At 38.3% G+C, this 17,433-nt stretch overlaps 2 protein-coding genes across 2 annotated transcripts in view; one reads left to right on the forward strand and one right to left on the reverse strand.

Moving 5' to 3' along the window:
- Window positions 1-4,836: 4,836 nt before the first annotated feature.
- rps10 (ribosomal protein S10) lies at window positions 4,837-9,116 on the reverse strand. The gene is made up of 6 exons (XM_026167033.1): window positions 9,034-9,116; window positions 8,430-8,579; window positions 6,950-7,124; window positions 6,228-6,305; window positions 5,194-5,249; window positions 4,837-4,922 (listed from the first exon to the last, which is right to left on the reverse strand). The coding sequence occupies exons 2-6, from the start codon at window positions 8,577-8,579 to the stop codon at window positions 4,881-4,883; spliced, it is 501 nt and encodes a 166-aa protein (XP_026022818.1). The 5' UTR covers window positions 9,034-9,116; the 3' UTR covers window positions 4,837-4,880.
- A 1,081-nt stretch (window positions 9,117-10,197) lies between these two features.
- Window positions 10,198-17,433, forward strand: part of pacsin1b (protein kinase C and casein kinase substrate in neurons 1b) — a 36,200-nt gene continuing 28,964 nt past the window's right edge. Inside the window, exon 1 of the mRNA XM_026167036.1 lies at window positions 10,198-10,374. The gene's annotated coding sequence lies outside the window, so the exon portion shown is untranslated. The remainder of the gene's footprint in view (window positions 10,375-17,433) is intronic.

A 17,433-nucleotide genomic window follows, 5' to 3' on the forward strand; every position in this document is an offset into this window, starting at 1 on the left:
ATCTGGTGCAGACTCAACAAGTGTTGGATGAATAGTCCAAAACACTTTGTAAATGTAAATGTAATTTTTGACCCCTCTTCTTTTTTGTTTTTGTTTTTACTGACAACTGCATGAAGTGTCCCCTCATTCCCTTTTCCTTAACACACCCTTAGTGTGGTGTTTATTGAATGCAAGAACTACTTTTTACTGTTGTAATGTAAAAGTGTATACTTAGTGCTTAAGCTGAATGCTTTTGGTGGTCTTTTTAATGTCTCCATCTTTTTTTTTTTTTTTTTTTTTTTTTTTTTTTGTTTATTTTTCTGTGAATGAATGTGCCCATAATAAGTGTACTCCCTCCCCTGTTTTAAGGATAGGAAAAATTGTATCTGAACGAAAAGAATTGTGGGAAGTGACTTGTCTTGCATGAGCGCTATTGTTGTTGCGTTTCACTCACTCGAGTGACCTGATGCTGACTGTGTGACAGACAGGGTAAGGTCTTTTGGCTTTTCTTCACTCTTCTCCTGTTGTAGTTGTTCTTGTTATGTTTTTTTGTGGTTTTGTTTTGTTGTGTTTTTTTTAAACCTGAAGGATACGGCCCCTTAATTTCAATATTCTTTCCATTTCTGTTTTCAGCTGTGTTTCTTTCCTATTTGGGAAGCTAGCCAAGCACTACAGGTTTCAATTTCAGAGCATGCATATATGTATATATGTATATGCGCTGCACAGTGACTGAAAGAATGTCAGCAGACAATGTAAAAACCATCTTTGTCCTCACTCTTCTCTTTTTGATCCCTTTTTGTTTTCTTTGTTAAAACGCTTTCATGTGACTGACTACAGAGTCTTCCTCCAAACACTGAGAGGGTGGAAATAGTAGATTTCAGAATCATGGACTTGTGTAATTTCAAAGTGCAGCACATATCACTTAAGTTATTAAAACAATTTCCATATTTTACTCCTCACATTCAGATTGGTTAAAAGCAATTGTTTACATTGTGTTTGTAACATAGTACAGATGAATTTAGCGGGCACTTTTCATTATGGTCATGACTCTCTTTTTTTTTTTTTTTTTAAAAACCTTCCCTCCTTAGTATTTATTCTGCATCCCCCAAAATACTCAAAACACCTGCTTGACATTAAACTGATGTCAAACTGATTTTGGCAAGATGCAGAACAAACAAGCCTTGTACAGTTTGAGACCTTGTTTTTAACATGTAAAATGCTTTTTGGATACTATTTTTTTTTTTTTTTTTTTTTTTTTTTTTTTGTTTGTTTTTGGGTTTTTTGTTTTTTTTTTCCTCCTCTCTAACGTTTGGCAAAAGTCTCTTTAGCTCAGCTGCATCACTTGGCTGCGATGTGGCGTGAAGCAGCTGGCTCAATACTGTGAAACTGGAGGCGCTGTAGATAGCATGTAAGAGGTTTTTATTGTAAATTGTTTATTTCTGTATAGATCAAAGATGAGAATACAAATGACAAAACACCTCTTACACATCTGTGAGTGCTACATGTCATTTCAATTGAGGCTGGAAAACCTGATTGAACTCACTGCGTTGGCTTTAAAGCTGTGAGGAATTTTCTCTTGAGATAGCATTCAGTACATCAGAGGCTAAAGAACAAGGAATGTGGCTGTGGGTGAGATTAAAGAGCCTATTTATAATAGAAAATTGTAACAACCTTAATGTTTTTGTTTTAGACCAAAATTAATTGGTAATGGCAAGGATTTTTTTTTCTTTTTTTTTTTTCTTTTTTTTTTTTTGTTTATCATCTTTAGTCAAACTATGAAATGAAGTATAACTGCATTCTGAGCTGGAAAGCCTGGAGTCTTTTCCTCCTCTGTACCACTAGGTTTAATCAGTGAATTTTCCCCTAGAGGGTTTCTTTCATTGATCTCCCCACTTTGGTGTTCTGCCTTTTTTTCCCCACATTGATAAATTTGGAAAAATTTGCATAAGCAGATCTGATACATTTCACCTTCCAAGTTTATAGGACACAAAATTTGCACATCCAACAAACATTTGCATTTGTTTGGAGTTGTCGTTTTCTAACTGGTGAATTTCATTCGGTTCTGTTTTTCCTTTTATTCATCTTTTGTTTGCTCTCCCTTATCTCTTTCTGACTAGTTTATAACCCCGCCACTACTTTCACCAGATGGCTGTTTACTCTGTTTTTGCTAAGCAGTTGCAGCTGAAAACTATGCTACAACTGTATAAATGCAGGCAATGTGGGACTGCAGGCTGGAAAACCACAAGAAGGAGCTAAAAGATGCTGAATAATAGTGTAAAGTTGAGTTTAAGTACATAGGCAAAAGGTCTTTGATTCTTGCATAAGAGAAACACAGTTTACATTAAAAAAAATCATGTTAACAAAAAACTGATTATAGCCACATTAAAAAAGTATTTGATGCCCATAGATTTAAAAAGATTTCATTAGGGTTTGTTGGGAGACTTGGCAGTACTTATGTATTTAACAATGAATATGCACAGAAAACTCCAGTCTTATGATTCACAATCTGATGAGAAACCCTTTGATAGGAAATGAGAACTGAAAGCAAGCGGAGGAAAGTTTATCTAGACAAAGAGCAGAGTGGCTTTTAGTGGTGGACTGAGTCTTTTCTTCCATGTTTATGATTATGGTGGAAATCACCACATGCTAGCACAGCTGCTAACACTGCCCTGCAATAATCCAGGAATTCAGATCTCTTCTGAATGACAGTTAAGGTGAAAAGGGTCTAAAGTCTCCTCCAGCCTGAGACTTTGGACTGTTTTTACTGCTGTTTTAGAAAGGTGTGGTGGTCAAAGTCTTGCTTTATGATGCTCTACCTGGCACTTGAAATGAGATTTTGTGTTGATTAGACTTTTTAGTCATCATCTAAAGGTACAATTAAATAGAAACGGGATGAAACTACATATGGCAGAAAACAAAAGCCTAATAAACTATGGCTCTCTAGTTTGATGCGGGTGACAGGTACTGTCAAAATGAATGTGAGGAGGATTTAAACAGTAAAGTAAACAGCCAGTCATTTTTAATTATTAATAACCACTTATTCCTTATCCTGTGTTTTGTTTTGTCTTCTCTTGTTACTGACAACCTGATGTCTTGTATATAGGTAACACAGCAATCTGATAGCCAGAGAATGCACTTTGGCTTTGGTCCTAAAGGATTATTGTAATTCTTTTTTTCTTTTTTAACCCTTCTTACTAAAATTCAAACAGTTTCTGTCACAAATTGACTGATTTAGGTTGGAGTGCTAGCGGGAAATTTGGAAGTAAAGGTTTTCACTTGAATTCCACATTAGACTGATGGTATCATTAGATGGTACAAACACATTCACCCTTTCTTGGACTTCTTGGCTATAAAATTGCCTCTTTAAAATAATGACGCTTCCTAACTTGAAACCACTGGAGCTTCAGATAAAGTCACTTCATTTAATTTACCAAAGTGGACGGTTTATTAATGTGTTGCCATGTCAGTTAGTTGGGCCCCGTCTTGTGGCCAAAGCAAAAGAATAAAACAAAGCACATCACTTAGCAGCTGAGGATTTGTAACATTCAGTTTTCCTGTAGCACAATGATGACCGTTTCACCTGCTAAACGACTGGAAAAATGTTAATTAAAAAAAAAAAAGACAGCTGCCATCTCTGAAAAACAACCAAACAAACTCTGAATTTGATAACTTCACTTTTGAACCGTTGACCTCAGCCTTGAAGTTGCATATCTGTATTTGTGTTCAAGGTCTATGTGTCACTGGAATTTTTATTTTTTTTCCTCTTTTGTCATTTGGGACTGTGGAATAAGACCAGTGTGAGAAGACTGAAGATTGTAATATAAATGTGCCAACAAATAAACACCAGTATTTCACATTCAGGCTGGTGTGTGTGTGTTCAATACGTCTCCAAGTGTGCTCTTTCTAGAGTATGTAGGTATTTACAACAACTGAAATATTGTAACTCTGTAGCCAACTCACCCATCAGTTTGTTTTAACTCTTGAGGTTCATGTGTAAAAAGAGTTAGGTCTACTTTCAGGATGTCAGCAGCAGGACATCTCAAGACTGTCAAGACACTTTCTTTCATTAGATAAATCTGCTTATAAGCAGATTTGTCAAGTCAAATTTGTGTTGAAACATCGTAGAAATGTCAGATAAAATTAAAAGATAAGCTGGTTAACATTTTGAGTCTTCAGTAGCAGCTACAACCTAATTGGGTTTCTCATGGTCAAGTATAGTTCCTGACATTCAGTAGTATCAGGGTAGATTGACATCCTTTCCAGGGTTGGTAGTACTTTTTGTCAACATAGGAAAATCAATCCATTCATTTTCTTCCACTTATCCAATTTAGGGTCGCACTACACCCTGGATAGGGTACCAGTCCATCACGCACAAGAGCCCAGATCCATCTTTGCTTTCAGGAAAACTATGAGAGTCAATGTTAAAAACTTTAAAAAGAAATTTTCCTCTGTGTAAAAAGGTTATGTTGGGTTAATTATAACTTTGCCAAAAAGGCCCAATTTAGTATGCAGGTGAGTCATTGAGTCCTAGATCATTTCAACTTGACGCTACCATAACCACCTAATGTTTTCTGTGTGGACTAACAGTGAGGGAGATAACTGTAAAAATGACCCTCCACACAATTTACCCACCAGACTAACTTCCTGCCAAAAACAAAGGCATTTGTTTTTCATTTGACACCATCTCAGTCTCACTGTGGCACCTCTCTTGACACACTCATTAATTATCAAAGTATTTTAATACTCAATCCTGAGCTGGTCCACCATCACATTGCTCAAATTTATAACCAACGTATGTGGACTTTCGCCTGCTCATCTTACAAAATACTTTAAGAAGAAAAGCACAAACAGACCGAGTTGTATTTGGATTTTCTTTATTGTACACAAAGAGAGAGTGAAATTTACTGAGGCTGCTGTCCTCTGCCGCGTCCAAAGCCACCTCTCTGCAACAGAAAAATGTTGTCAGTCGACCAACATGTTCAATACAAGAATCTACAAGTTTTCCAGCTGCACTGTATAAACCACATTTAGCTTTCTGACATTCCTTTTTAAAACCCATGTAAAACCGCACCCACAAATTTAGGGAGGAGAGCCTTTGTTGTTCTGCTGTAGAAAACAATTCTTATAACAGAAAAACATTCAAGATCAAGACAAGGTTTTTGTTGCCAGCCCATTTCTCAAAATACCCGCATGAAACAAAGGAAATGTACTTACAAACTGGAACTCTGTGGCAGCTCCAGCACCGGCCTCTGCCTTCTTGTCAGCACCAGCTAAAGGAGAAGTTATGAGTTAAGAGGTCAGCCAGTAACTTTCAGAAATGTCAAACTTGTTAAAACTTCACCATAACATGTCAAATATATACCAAAATTAGACAGGGGGGGTGGGGCAGTAATAATAATTTTTACTGTTGTTTTTCTTTGATAAACAAGTTTAAAGTTCACACCAGCAAATTGCCTTCTGAACATCAGAATGATGTGATGGGAGCTTCATATGCCTCATTTTTAAAATCCAAATCCTCCACATACATCGATTTTTGTCTTTGTCATACAAGCTCAATCCTTTCAATAATATATATTTGATAACATGTTTCATCTGAATCATTGTGATCAGTTTTCTAAAGGAAACATGATTTAGATTCTCACCTAAGAACATATTTAACATGTCATTTGCTTTTGTTTTGGCACAAGCACTACTGGTTTGGAAACAGGCTGTGATTTGGCTTAAAACAAACCATTTTACAACATTACATTTACCATTAACGTTTAACATTTTCCAGGGCATTGGTTTCTACCGCCATCTAAAGGTGACGTAGCCAGTGTAAAGTTTTTACATGCAGTGATTCAGACAGCCACTAGAGGTCCTCCAACTTTAAAATTTTATACAAATCTACTCAAAGTTTATCGAGGTGCTCGGATGTCTGCAGATGCCTGTACTTTTTGGAGGCAGGTCATTTCAGAGCTTTGTGCGGTTACAACTATTGGTGTTAATATCTGCGTGACCAGCCTATAAGAATGAGGACTGAGGTGCTCATTCAGACAAGAGTAGACAAACTATAGGAACATGTGATGGGTCACATCACTGCATTTTCACATTTCACTCTGAAAAATCAAGACATTTTACTAATGAATAACACCACCGTATGATTTAATGATCCAAAATTACCATTTTAGTTTGCATCATTCATGTAAACATCACAAGACCACATGAGCAACTCATAATGTGACTAGTGTAGTTGGTGTTATACGTACGGGGCGCAGCAGATCGCCTGTAAGCATCTCTGTCAGCCTCCCCACGGTTAAGGCGGGCGGGCCTCTCTCCTTCCACTCCTGCAGGTAAAAAGATGACAAAACATTAAGCTCCAGTTTTCCTGGCTTTCCAAAAGAGGAAATTCAATAGGCTTTAAAATTCTTTAATTTTAATGCTAACAATTCTCACTAAATATAAGTCTTTGGACTCTGAGGTCCCTCTTTTGAGTTTATTAATGAACTACTTAAATTTGTATGCTTTACAACACCCTCTAACAGCAAGAGGAGACCATAACATTTTATGTGGCACTTAATTGCTGAAACCTCTTTAGCATATTTTCATAAGATCCAATTGAAGATGCCAACTGAAAGTGCAACTTCAGCTTCAATGAAAGGCAAGGAAATTATGAAATGAGATTGTTACGATCTAGTTCAGAAGTCAATCAAAAAACTTTCATTGATAAAGAGAAAAAAATAAACCTTATTTAGAACAGATCACACTCAGGATCCAGAACATCTAAAACAATCTGCTGAAGTTTAGATTAGCAACTTTGATTTCTGGAAAACTGTGTTTGAGCACCAGATTTTGAGTTCACAATCAGCTTCAATATCATTTATAACCTCAGGAAGCATTAACATATTAAATACTATTACTAGTATTTCTGGCTTCAGGAAATGAAAAATCAAAACTTATTAGAAACAAGCATGTATGATAGATGTTTTACCCTTGGGCCTGGGCCTTGCGGTCTCAGGGCGGGTCTGGCGGCGCAGGGTGGCGGGCACGATCTCAGGGGGAAGGTGGAGGAAGTCTCTCAGGTACTGGATGCCCTCATTGGTGAGGTACCAGTAGAAATGGCGCCAGGCAAATTGCTCCTTGACGTACCCACAGGACTTCAGAGACTGCACGGAAAAGCACAATTACCACATTATACTGACTACCACAATAAATCAGTACAAAATCTAGGTTGGTATGGCAGCACTATGCAGAAAGTATCTTTAGGCTTCTTGCTCAGGTAAGTGCACAGAAAGCAAGTAAGTGCACAACAGTGCTAACCACCACACACCATACTGCCCTACAATCATTCCAAAAGATAAAATGAACTCAGATGCAATAGATTCTGAGCCGACACCAACACCCATGTGAAAAATGTTTGAAAGAGCAAATAATCAGCCACACAACTTTACAAAACCTGAAAGGGCACAAAAGATACACATCAGTAATATCCTACTGTAAATGCCATTTGCCATGAGTGTGACGGCAGTAAAAATCAGCTAAATGTTACATCCTCTGTGAAAGCCAAAGAAAAATAAATAAAAAATAAACAGATACATGCTGATTTTTCCCCCACATACAACAGTGGACCAAATCAAACCGTCTATTAAAAAGTGGTGGGGCACACACAAAGGGGACAGGTCCTGACATTATGGCAGGCATTGCATAAAACACTGGGATGTGAGCGCCATGCACAAGGTGGCGATGGCATCAGCCACTTGTATACATTACACAGTAAACTCAAAATAAAATCAAGGACTCATAGGTGTACCAGATGACCACATGCCACAGAACTAAATGCAGCAGCCTAGGTTCGCCTTCAAGCAAAGTCCTTTTTTCTGCATGCATTCCCTTACTTCCTCTCTTCTTAACGGCTCTATATTATAAATATAAAAAGAAAAGTCTAAATCTGCACTCACTCCCGCTCTTCTGGGAGGATAGGAAGAGAGTCCCAAATTAGAGTATCCTGAATTTGCCTCGGGTTTAGCCACCCCAATCTGGACCACGCCTAAACAAAAATCTTCCCTAAGAGGTGTAATAACAACATGCCCAAACCATCTAAATTGGCTCCTTTTAATGCAGAGGAGCTTCACTTCAGAATTAACTGCTGAAAAGAAATATAATTCTCATCCCTTAACTTTCTCTAACCCAAACATGTAAGGGGGACATTGTCCAGACAGCATGGTACTGTTAAACTACTAAACAAATTTTACAGGTACACAACCAGGACTTGATATCTGGACTGACAAATGACATCTTCCCACTTAAAAACACAAACCCAGAACTTCTAAGTGATGCTCAAAACACATTCATGATCACTTTGTCACATTCCCCCACTTTCTTCTCCCCACGAGCCCATTTACAGTCACTACATCTCAGTTAATTCTAGTCTTGGTGAGAACTTTACAAGCTGGACCTTCGTTCTTTCTCACCTGCATCGCTTTCATCACGTGAAGGTTGGGTACATTCTTGTCAGCAAGCTCAGGATGCTTGGCCAGGTGGACGTCTTTCTTGGCCACCATGACTCCCTCCTTGAAGAGGAGCTCGTAGATAGCAATGCGGTTCTTCTTGGGCATCAGCATCTGCATTAAGAGACAACGTGCATCAGATCCCTGGAACTCAACCCATACTTACAGCAGCCTCAATAATAGCATGCTAACTGGCTAGCGTGCTAAGACACATCTAGTAATGAAAATCAAATCGCTGAAGAGACAATCAGCGGACGCTTTAATAATTCAACACATCACGAATTTTTGGACACATTCACATCAACAGCCACTCTGTTTTATAGAAATTAAAAGCTAATATCTGAAGACCGCGTCACAGGAGAAAAATGGCAACCGTTCGTGAACGCTGAAGCCGGGGTTACTTCTCTACTTCTAAGCCGAATATCAACGACTGAGAGGCGTTTAAGGCTAAAATACGCATATGTCTCCATTTATAATTTTAATAACAATGAAAAAACTATTATTTTTATTTCACAAAATCTGAGATGGTGAAGATATATTTGGATTATTGCGCCGAGTCTCACTTTACCTTTCCACTTGTTAAGGGACCGGAGCCGGAAGGAAAGTTTCTCTTCGATCAGGAAGGTTTATGCTGTGGCGCGGGCCGGCTGGAAAGGCTCGCCCTCTGCTGGTGTGGAGGGGAAACGTATCCTGTGTTCAATATGGAGCTGCAAAGTTTGGGGTCATCCTTTAAAACCAGCTGCACGAGCTGATCAGCGACTTCTTCTTAGTTTAAAAAAGACGTGAAGGGCATTTCAAAACTCAACAAAATCATCCACTAGTGCTCGGTGCTTCTTCTCCTTCTGTTTGTCTCTTTGTTTATTTGTAATATTAATATTACAAATAATGAATAAATAAATAAATACAGTGGGTTTTTTTTTACACAGCAGTGATTCAAAGGCTTCAGAAACATGGACCCTGGATAGCAAGATGCAGCCCTCCAAGAAAAGAAAGTTACTCCTGCAGAAAATCTTCATATCTACCTGGAATATTTTTAAATATGCATAAGAGCAGACAGACCTTTTTTTTACTGAAGGGATGTGGCATTTAAAAATCAAAACAAAACAATAACCCCAAGAAATGTGTTGTATGCAGTCCATTTATTTGCATGGAAGCTTCTTTCAGAATAAAGAAGTAAAAATCTCTGGGTATTTTCCCAACCTGACTCGAAATACATTTGGTGTGTTTCATACATACATACTTTTCCTTTAAGAGTAAACAGTATTATGGGCTATTTCTACTCCATTTTTACTTTATTTTTACACAGACTACACACAGTCGCAGTGTGTTAACACACAGGCAATGAAGTATATTCAGTATAATATATAGCAAATAATTAGAATTTTTTTTCAGTTGAGTTACATCAAAAAACTTGGTATAAATGAATGATAATTTTGTGGCAGTCATGTCTGCAAGAGTGAGTAATCAAAGAAGAAATAAAAATAAGATTATTTAGATAACAGCAATTTGCCACTGTCCAAAAATACTTGTTCTTAGTACAGTGAAAAATAGAAAACATGTGCTTTCAGCTTCTCTAATACAAGGATTTCATCTTATACATATTTGACACATTTTCCTGGAAACGTTGTAATAATAATAACAACAACAATAACAATAATAATGATAATAATAATGATGATAATAATAATAATAGGAAGAAGAAAATTGGGCATTTATTTTGAAAGACCTTCCCGGAAAACAACCCCTCCGTTACGGTTGGTTTGATTTGAGCCGTCTCACCCTCCCCCATCTGGCGGCTCCTCTCAGCGGCGCGTTTACCGGCGACAGAAGGAGGCAGTCTCGGGTGATGAACGGAATTATTACATTTTGAGAGCTCAAAGGAAGCTGGATTATCAATTCGTATAAATTTGTAAGTTATTCTTGATTTCTTTCATAACCGTGTGTCTGCTATCAACAGCTAGCCACCGGCGGTTGATTTTTATGATGAAGTAGCTTAATTCAGAGCAAATATTACTGCTGTCGGCGATAACGAGGCAGCAAGCGACCGCGACGATTGCCAGCGAGATTCAATTAAAGTCCACAGATTTAAAAGTTATTTTTTTTATAAAAGAAATACAAGTCTGCCTAAGATTTGTTATTATTTGCCTCCCTTATCTGTGCCTAAAACCCGCAGTTTGTATCTAACACCGCTGCTCTGTTCTGCTGCTTCATGACACTTATTCATATAAAAATGAGCAAAGATCAGCAAATCTACAATCTGAGTCCTTAGTAGGAGTTTCTGTGAAGAAAGTGCATGAAGCATTGGAGAGCCGGCCGGCAGCAGCCTGTGCGGGCTACTGCAGAGGGCAGGGAGGGACGTCTGAAGTAAAAAGCTTGTCCCTGGGCAAAAGCCCGTGCTTCCTCCAGACCAGCACATTTCTTTGATTTATCGCTGGAGATCAGCTGGTGGTAAATCAGGCCAGACAGGGCTGCTGACCTCCCCCTGAGCAGAGTCTCTCATCTCTAAGTGTTAGTGAGCTCTGTCCACGGTTCTGAACTCAGATCTTTGGTAGGCTCTGCTGTACAGACAGACCGTGAGAGATCAGACCACTGGAGACTGTGCATCTAGAATGCAAAAGGGAAAAAGTTGTGTAAGAACCATAGATTAAAATGTGCATCATACATCAATTTAATGTGCAATTAAAAAAAGAAACACTCAAAGAACAGTTTTGCCTTTTTTCACTTCCTGTGGTTCTGAAGGCAGCTATTAGAAACCTTCTCAGTTTGATCTTGCAAACTCCAAAGTCTGTCATTTTACCAGGAGGACTAACAGTTACATAAACATGTTCATACTGTAAGGATAAAAGTGCTGTATAAACGTGTGCGTGATTGGCTGAATGAGACTTACCAAAAGTAGAGAAGTGCCCGAATTGAGTAGAAAGGCACTGTGGAAGTACCACTCCATTTACTATGTGCTTTAATATCTGGCTGAACAGTTGTGTATTAAACTGACAACTGGGGTTGCCTGCAGCTCTTCTAATCCATTACCTGAAAGAGGTCGAGGGTGTACTGCTAATTTGATTTTGAACTTCCTGAAGTAATTATTTCCCAAAATACTCTTTTAAAGTCACTTTTATTTTATTTTTTACAAAAAAAAAAAACACTTCTTCTACATTACAGAAAGCTTACTGTGTACATGTGGGTAGATGTCCTTTGCTATATGTTAACCTGGTGAGTTAATTAACCAATAATTAGGTGACAACAGTGTCAATTATTTATTAATTAGTCACATTATTTGTCAATTTGAGGATCTGATGTTTTATCTTCTCCATAATTGTAAACACTTGAGATCTGACAGTTAAAAGTTGGATAAAACACCGCATTTGTGACACGTTTCTGGAGAATTGATGAAATTGTGCTTTTTTAAAAATTTTTGTTTTTTACAAATAAACATTTAAAGATTAAACCTTAATTATTTTCCAAGCACAGTCTTGTCCATCCAGTGGACTGAGCTTTGCTTTGAGTCTATAAGCTTATTCAAAATCCTTTGCCTCTCATGTTGTTTACTATAAGGAAGTCTTTGCAGCTCATTTCTCATCATCAAACTTTATTCTTTTTTATTTGAAATTACTTTTCTCTTATTAAGATGTGTATTTTGTCCTTTTTTATTCTATTCTTCTAGCAGTTGTACCAAGGAAATTTCCCACATTTTGGAAAAATAAAGTGTATTGTCTATAAACTTATTATGTGAATATTAGGAAGGTTTATTCAGCTACAATGACTGGAGCAGTAATGAAAATACTAAAGACATGATAGCAGCTCAGTCCATTTAGGCATGTAGACACTGGGATTTTTTCACAACCTTTAACTTTAAGCTGAAAGGAGAGCACTTATTATAACCAAGGTATGCAGAAGAGCGTCTCTGAGTGCACGACACATTGAACTTTGAAGCAGATGGGCTGCAAAGCAGAAGACCACGCTAGGTGCCACAGATGTTGGATAAGAACAGCAAATTAAGGTTATAATTTGCATGGGCTCACCAACATCAGATAACAGAAGACTGGAAAAACCTTGTCTCATCTGATGAGTCTTAATTTTTAGGGTCAGAATTTGGTGTAAACAATATCAAAACATGGATCCACCCTAGTTTATATCATCAGATTAGGCTGATAGTGGTGGTGAAATGATGTGGGGGGATTCTCAGCACACTTTGATCCCAACCCTTTAGTACCAATTGAGCATCATTTAAATGCCACAGCCTGCCTGAATATTGATGCTGACCATGTATAGCTCTTTATGAGTGTACCTATTTTCTGGTTGCTGCTTCCAGCAGGATAATGTGCCATGTCACAAAGCTCATATCATCTCAAACTGATTTCTTGAACTTGACAATGAGTTCACTGCAATCAAATGGCCTCCACAGTCACCAGATCTTAACCCAACAGAGCACCTTTGCTATTTGGAGAAATGGAAGATCCTCATTGTCTATTTGCAGCCAACAAAACTGCACGAACTGTGTGATGCTATCATCTCAATATGGATCAAAATGTCTGAGGAATGTTTCCACCACCTTTTTGGGTCTATACCAAGAAGAGTTAAGGCAGTTCTGCTGGCAAAATGAGATCCAATTGAGTACTAACAAGGTGTAGTTAATGAAGTTGCCAGCAAGTGTAATATATCATGAATTGATGCTTCACCACAACAGTGGGGTCTGCCCCACAGTTTGAGGACCACAAACTTAAAGAGGGAGGCCTGAGTGCACACATGTTAAAGAGCTTTCATTTGAGTGCCAGCTTGGATTAGTTTATCTGAAAAATTAGTGACACTCATTTGATTTGCTGCTGGTGGTTCAGCCCCTCTCCATTTTTGTAGGAAGGGTGACAGATGAAGTATCACTGTTAACGTAATCAATTAGACTAAAACCTAGCCCGTCTTTGCTTTTTGTATGAATAATTAGGGATATGTCATTCCCAGTGGGAATAGACACAACAGTTTGCTTCCAGTTGTCATTTGTACTTTCCATGATTGGCACGTCACATCTGGTGCACCCTGCCGATGTTAGACGATTGGAAGAAAGCAATTAGGCTTGAGTATTTCTTTCTATGTGTCCCTTTAGCCTTTGTAACCTAGAATATGGCTTCAGACATCCTAAGCTACTCCATCTATGTCTGGCTTTGGATGAATGCAATTAAAATTTTAATTTCATCTTAGTTGCTCTGAGAATTACCCCAACATTAAAACAGATGAGTGCTTTTGCTGCATGTTTTGAAAACTGCTGTGTGTTTGGACAAACTCTCCGGGTAATAATTTCCGTCGCTGAATGGAAGGGATCCACTTATAGCTATCTCAATATATTTTTAGTGGCTCAGGCTTTTAGGTAAACGGTTGAGAGAGCAGGGCCTTCGATTCTGCTGTGAACTAGAAGGTAATTGGTGTCTCAGATAGGATCCTCACAGGGGATCGTGAGAGAAAGCAGGGCTGTTTTGCAAACCCTTAAAGGTTTGCATCCTCCATCCTTTAGAGCTGAAGTGACACATGAAATGATGTCGTTTTCACTTAGCTTCTCCTTAAATACCTGTAGATGAGTTGTGTTGTTTTGTGATCCAGTTGTTTTCGTGTAGTGTGGTTTCAACCAGAAAAAGAGTAGAAAAAGAATCTGCAGAAAAGTACAATTTGTTTTTTTCTGCTGCTGTTCCAATAGTAAGATGATTAGGCTCGTGTCTGCTATCTGGATCTCTTTTAAGACTAAGTTTTGAGCTTTGGTCAAAACTGACTTTGTTCATGATTTTCCTGTAGACCGACTAATCAGTCAACAAATCTGTTCAGCTTAATAGATGTTTTAAATGCAGCATCTGCCTGTACATATGTGGTTTGGTATGAACCTCTCAGATCCCCCTTAAAAGCAAACCAGTAATTAAAGCCAAATCTATTGTATTTATTTACATGGGTAATATGTTAATGACTCATTTTCTGTTTCAAAATTGTCTGCCCAGCCACTGCTTGTGTTTAGGTACTGTCTGACTTCACTGCACTGTGCCTTTAGATTCTTAATCAGCACAGTCTGACAGTGACTGTGCAGTGCAGATCAGCTCCTAGCACAATCCAGACATCACATTTATACTCATATAAATTCAGTTCTTCAGCTGCTCTTTCATTACCAGGAACTAGAAGTGCTTGATAAACAGACATGTTAGAAGCAAAATATTGTAGCCATTACCTTTTCTCAGTTTTGATTTTTTTTTTCCTTTTGTGAGAAAAGGTATTTTAAAGGTAAATGGGTGATTTCATAGGTTTATATTCTGTTTTTTGTGTATGTTTTGTTAACCTGACTCAGCCTTTCCCCCCAGAGGTTTAAAGCGCTACAGACCAAACAGTTAATGGGGAAAAAAATTAATTACATGCAGCCCAAGACTAAACATTTAATTTAAAAAGGCAATGAGGAAAATAATACTTAGTTGCGGTCTTTATGAAAATCTGTATTTCAAACTGGGGCTCAGGGCCCTGAAAGTTGTCCCAAGTTAAATGGATCTAAAAATAATTATAGACAAAAGCAATTATTTTTCTTGTTTTTCCTCAAATTCTAATTCATTCGCAAATTGTTTTTACCCATTAGGGCAGTACAGGCTTTCAGTCAGATGCCTCTGAAATGTAATAATTTCATCAGGCACAGTGTTTTTCCCGAGAAGACATTCTTTAGCTGTAGTTTACCACAACTCAGGTTTTTGTGAGTGTCAGTGAGAGCTTCACTGAGCAAATGCACTTGGATAAGTTGATGTGATATGTGTCACGTGATGTGCATGCCTCTATTTACTGGAGTGTAATATATCAGTGTGTATCTCTGGGGCATCTTTATTGTAGGTGTTACGTTACAAAAGGACCTCACAGCTTTAGGGGAACAAGAAGAAGCTATTAGAGGTTGTTGGCTGGAGGTTTGCTTTGGTCCTCTGAGGTTCCGGCCATCAGATTTATAGCATCAGTGAAGAGCTTAAGAGTCAAATGAGAAGGAAGGAAGAGGGCTTGATGTTGCCATAGTGACTGGGTTTGTGAAAGATGGGGTCTGTGTTTGTGTATGAAAATATATGCGTGTTTGTATGGATTAGAACTGCACCAGTTAATTTAATGACTTAAAATGTCAGAAGATACGTTTACATTAAAAAAAAAAATATGAAGCCTCTGAATTGGTGTTTTGTCCAAACACTAACACATATTTACATATAATAAACATCCTGTTGTAGTGATGTAGGTCATCATGTAAAATCATCAAAGCAGAACAATAGCTAAGATATTGTCAGATGTTCCAAGGCCAAAAATGAGCTTTAAACTGGCTTACTGAAAGACCCAGAAATACTCAATTCAGTGTTTTTCCAGCGTCAAAAGGGTTTTATGATAGAGAAAGCTTAACAGTAATGAACTGTCTTCTGATAATATTTTTATTAGATTAACTCTAAACCTAAGTGTTTCTTCGGCTTGTCATAAAGTGTCAATGCGCTGCACTGTGCGCGTTTGAAAAGGACGTTTCTTTCTTCTGCATGGAAAAAGTTAATTAATTAATTAAACCTACACGTTGTGTTCATAAACCATATGTGCACTGCAGAACCGAATTTGAATATAAAAGATTCCAACTTGACTGCCCCAAAGTTGCCGGTTGAACAGCAGCCGGCATAGTTTGCCCTCACCTGATTGTATCACTGATGGTGTATCCTCTGAGTTGCTCTCACTTCTAGCTGCGTGAAACGTTTATTCATGAGATCAACAGCAGAGGCTTTTGTGTGTGCATCTCATAGCTTTTAGCAGCTGCACTGAATCAGTAACTTCCATTTTCCTGCCCAGCATCAGCTTTGCTCAGTCCAGGCTTCAGTGTGTGTGTGTGTGTGGTTCACACTTTAACCCCAGCAGCTGAACCAGGGGTCTTCAATAAAAAGCTCACACTGCCTCTCTGCTGTGGATGATGAAAAAAAAAGATTATTCATTGCAAAACACTGGCATGAAGAGCACTGGGGTCCTCAAAACTTGTCCTGGATTATTGATTGAATTCTTTGAAAGAAAACTGGCTCAGCTCTGAACACTTAATGGCGTTTAAAACCACAAGGTTGGACATAATATTTTTCACCGCTTGTCATCAAAACATTATACAGAATTAAAGAGGAACTAGCTCGTGGGTATTATAATGAAAGTAAATGTACTGTGACTTTCATTCTAGCCAGACTTTACTAGGCTGCTTTTATGTCTTCAATGAATCAATAAAACCAAAGTATTCAAAGAGTTTTACCAGTGCCTCACACACGGCCATGCCCCAGCACAATAATAAAACAGAAATTGTCAAATCACAGCAGGAAAAAAAGACTGCATTACAAGATTGTGTTTTTTGTACAGGGGCATAGAGCCAGACCTCTTGCCCTTTCCGTTTTTATTTGCCAGCACACTGGTCATAAATTACTTTTTGCAATTATGGGATATAACACTGGGGTCAAACAGAGCAGTCGCCCCCTGGGAAAAGCACAAGTAGATGACCCACAGATGGCACGTACAGAGGAGATGAGTGCCTGTCTGTGTGGATAGGCAGTTAGCTTTCTTTGATTCTGGGGTCCCTGCATGTTGTTATCTGCTGCTGTTTATGGCTGATGTTTTAACACTGCTCTGTCTGTTGTTGAAGCACGTAAGCACACCTGCTTGCTCTGAGTCCTCTTATTCACAGCATCACGCTAAATAACAGAAGAGCTATTTAGAATTTTCCTAAAATGTGTTGCGGCACTCATTATCATTCAGTTTTTTTCATGCACCATTCTAAAAGAAATGTTATGGCTCAGACTGCAGCGTTCGCATCAGCAAATCTGTATTGATTGAGTGGATGCAGCGCAGCTGAAATGTTACCCTGATGTTGACTCATCCCTGTCTGTGCTCCACAGATCAGGCTTTATCTGACCACCCGTGTGACTGTCTCCTCCCTTTGTCCTTTCTGCCCGTTTTAATCCCTGTGACGAGTAATTTT

This window comes from Astatotilapia calliptera, chromosome 5, assembly GCF_900246225.1.
Source record: "Astatotilapia calliptera chromosome 5, fAstCal1.2, whole genome shotgun sequence".
Taxonomy (NCBI): Eukaryota; Metazoa; Chordata; class Actinopteri; order Cichliformes; family Cichlidae; genus Astatotilapia; species Astatotilapia calliptera.

What these genes read in the sequence shown, in the direction of transcription:
- rps10 (XM_026167033.1), bottom strand. Translation starts at nt 8,579, where the DNA reads ATGCTGATGCCCAAGAAGAACCGCATTGCTATCTACGAGCTCCTCTTC. An exon ending in CGCAAGGCCCAGGCCCAAGG is followed by an intron (nt 6,306 to 6,949) that starts GTAAAACATCTA and finishes TTTTACCTGCAG; the next exon opens with GAGTGGAAGGAGAGAGGCCC. An exon ending in CAGGCGATCTGCTGCGCCCC is followed by an intron (nt 5,250 to 6,227) that starts GTACGTATAACA and finishes CTTCTCCTTTAG; the next exon opens with CTGGTGCTGACAAGAAGGCA.